We start from the raw sequence: 3,535 nt of genomic DNA, 5'->3' as shown, positions 1-3,535 counted from the left end.
ACAACACACACAGAGACACAGAGACATCTGGACAACACACACAGAGACACAGAGACATCTGGACAACACACACAGAGAGACACAGAGACATCTGGACAGCACACAAGAGACACACAAACATCTGGAAAATACACAGCGACAACATATCATGAGAGATTAAGAAAACCTGTGTGTGAGTCTGTACGTTTACGCGTGTATATGTGTGTGTGTGTGTGTGTGTGTGTGTGTGTGTATGCGTGTGTGTGTGAAAGCACCAGAGACATGAAATAACCCCCTAACCCCAGAAAAAGGGAGGTTTTGATAACACGGGCCCTTTAAGTCTACCGATGACATCACAGCTGCTAAAGTAGCCAGCGAATCAAATCCCCCGTGACCCTGTAATTCATCCTGAGGGGACAGGACACAGAAGAGCTATGAATGCTGGGTAATACCTCGTCGCTGTTCCAGCGGTTGGACACGGTGGGACGCAGTCCTTTGACACACACGACCTCCAGCATGTCTTCGTAGGACGGGTCTGAGGGGACCATCTCGTAGTACGGCAGCTGGTAGTCCTCCACCATACCTGGGGACAGAGACAGTTACTCACACACCTGGACAACACAGTGTGTGTGTGAGTGTGTGTGTGTGTGAGTGTGTGTGTGTGTGTATAGATGTGTGTGTGTGTGTGTGTGTGTGTGTGAGTATAGATGTGTGTGTGTGTGAGAGTATAGATGTGTGTGTGAGTGTGTGTGTGTGTGTGAGTGTGTGTGTGTGAGTATAAATGTGTGTGTGTGAGTGTGTGTGTGTGTGTGTGTGTGTGTGTGTACCTCCGGTGACGCAGCGTCTGGCCATCTCCCAGATGACGAGTCCGTAGCTGTAGATGTCGGCCATGATGTACGCCTGGAAGTGGTTCTTGTTGAGGCTCTGGTCCAGGACCTCGGGGGCCATGTAGCGCCGCGTCCCCACCCGCGCGCTCAGGGGGACGTCCACCTCGTTGGTGTCGCTACGGCAACGCAAACAAGACAGAGGCGTCAGTCACGAGCTGAGGTCACAGTCGCACTTTACACAAGGAACTCCAACACAAAGTCGTCCGACTCCGAGACTCAGAAAGAGAGATTTTAACATTCAGTGTGACTGATTTGCTAAACTCTCTCTGCTGGCTGGGGGCTTTTTTAGAGCTTTATTCTGACCAAACTAAGTGGGAAAAGCTTTGTGAAACATGCAATGATGCAGATATCTGACTGTTGGGTAAAGTAAAAGTCATTAAACTCTACATGTGTGGACCTTAATGTGGCTCTTAGAGAAGTTGAGTTCAACAGCCCGGACCTACGAGTTCAAATACAGTACCTGAACACAAATAAAAATGAACTTCTATGCAGCGTGTTCTGCAAGACAAATAGCATCCAGATGTTATGACTAGGGGTGTTATGACAATACAATATTATAATGATTCGTAGAGCTCCGTATTCGGCTCATTTTTAGGGTCATAACTGTATTTTGATGTTCGACCAGAACAGGTTTCCGTGGTTTCAATTTCTAAAAACACCCTATTTTTGTAGTACTGCACACAGCTGGAGATCCTGTTTCCCCGCTGTGTGATTAGGTCTCTGTTTTATCTCCCGAGTGAGACATCCACCTTCTATCCTATCTTTGTTGGGAGCTGCACATGCTCAGTAGCTCTGTGAGATCCATCAGCTGCCGGATCAGAAACAGGATCTCACTCAAAACAGCACGGATGTTGTTTTTCCCTCCAAGTGTGTATGTGTGTGGAAACACCAGAGACACAAAATATATGGGCCATATGGGCCCTTTAAAGTCCCCCACGATACGTTTTGAGCCAATCACAGGCCTGCGATCGTTGATGCCCATTCAAAACCATCAGTCCCATTTACAGCAACTCAAAAATGCAACTAAAACATAATTTGTCAACGTTCTTTCTGACATTTCCGTCTAAAATCAAGGATTATCTTCCAGATATTTGTCCTCTGGATTGATGGAGATCAACGCACCCCCCCCCCCCCCCCCCCCCCCCCCCCCCCCCCCCCCGACAGCGTACCTGTTGAACTTGACGGCGAGGCCGAGGTCGGCGATGCAGCAGGCGCCGTTCTTCTTGATGAGGATGTTCTTGCTCTTGAGGTCCCGGTGGGCGATGGCGGGCTTGCCCTGCGTGCCGTAGATCTCGGTGTGCAGGTGGCAGAGGCCGCAGGCCGCCGAGTACGCCAGGCGCAGCAGCGTCGCCGTGTCCAGCGTGGTCAGACGCAGGAAGTCGTACAGGGAGCCGTTCTCGTGGTAGTCCGTGATCAGGAAGAGCTGCGTGAAGGCGCCTGTGCCTTTAATGTCGGCCGCGATGAAGCCTACAGGAGAGAGAGAGAGAGAGAGAGAGAGGGAGAGACAGACAGGGGGACAGAGAGGGAGACAGAGAGAAAAACAGAGAGACAGAAAGAGAGAAAGAAAGAGAGGTGGGTCAGACACGTGATCGTCTTCACTAAAGCTGCAAAGATGAATCACTTCCTTGTGTGTAAGTACAAACAAAACCTAAAGTTGAATAAAACTTCTACAGCGGGGGTCTTCAACGTTTTCCAGGCCAAGGACCCCCAAACTGATGGCGAGATGGAGCGGGGACCCCCTAATTATATATATATTGTATAACATTGTGTTATATCAAACTGGTCCTATAGTGCAACGTGTAAATGTACCTTGTTATTGTGCATTCAATATTTTCGTTACATTACTCCATATGTAATTCCTCCCTGGGATTATTAACGTATTTCTGATTGTGATTCCTCGCTGATGGGACAGGTGTTGTGAATGAAACGGTGCCCAGCTTCAAAGAGCTCCTGTGTGTCGCTGAATGTGTGCATTGATGACTGAAAGACATCTTCTGCCTCCATTTATCTGTTTACTACAGTGTGTTGATGAACCGTCTTCAGTCATAAACAACCAAAGTCTCTCACTGTTCCCTGAAGCCGTCCAACGACACTGCTGTCGGCTCGTAGCGACGGAGACCTCCAAACATAATCTCTCCAGCGAGGTATTTTTGTTGGCTCGTTGTTTTGTTTGTATGTCCTTCGCTCTCGTTGTTGTTGTTTCCTGGTAGCGGCAGCCGCATGTTAGCACGTCGTCCACACACCAACTCGCTCGCTGTGAATTCTCTTCCCGACCGGCTCAGACAGGAAGCTGGACATTTTTAGGGATCAGCAGCCGGCTGTCACTCCCCGATGTGCATAGAGGGCAGATTTGAGTCGCACATGCTCATATGTAAACGGTGTCCGACATAACTAAGATTAGTGAAAACCATGAAATAATAAAGTTTCTCCTTACGAACAATAACAGAAGATGGAAATCATCTCAAACACAGCTCAAAACACCGTTCACCTGACAGCCTTTGTTGTGTTTTGATGCTAACTTGTAGCTAAGCTAGCAGTGAACCAACTTGGTTAAGTAGGTCCATTTATACTGTGTTGATGTTACAGAAGTATCTCGTTAGCATCTCGTTAGCATCTCGGAGGCTACTTCAGACGCTACAGAAGTCTCTCGTTAGCATCTCGGAGGCTAC

At 48.4% G+C, this 3,535-nt stretch overlaps 1 protein-coding gene across 1 annotated transcript; it reads right to left on the bottom strand.

Annotated features, from left to right (window-relative positions):
• Positions 1–374: 374 nt before the first annotated feature.
• On the bottom strand, positions 375–3,088 carry LOC117940792 (bone morphogenetic protein receptor type-1A-like; the record flags this gene model as incomplete). The annotated part of the gene is made up of 4 exons (XM_034865943.1): positions 2,934–3,088; positions 2,036–2,341; positions 807–982; positions 375–562 (listed from the first exon to the last, which is right to left on the bottom strand). Coding segments are annotated over exons 1-4 (825 nt in total), but the record flags the coding sequence as incomplete, so codon positions are not given.
• Between the last annotated feature and the right edge of the window lie 447 nt (positions 3,089–3,535).

Source organism: Etheostoma cragini, unplaced genomic scaffold (genome assembly GCF_013103735.1).
Source record: "Etheostoma cragini isolate CJK2018 unplaced genomic scaffold, CSU_Ecrag_1.0 ScbMSFa_3303, whole genome shotgun sequence".
NCBI classification, from domain to species: Eukaryota; Metazoa; Chordata; class Actinopteri; order Perciformes; family Percidae; genus Etheostoma; species Etheostoma cragini.
Note: the sequence above shows the minus strand (reverse complement) of the source record. Positions and strands in the feature narration are given on the sequence as shown.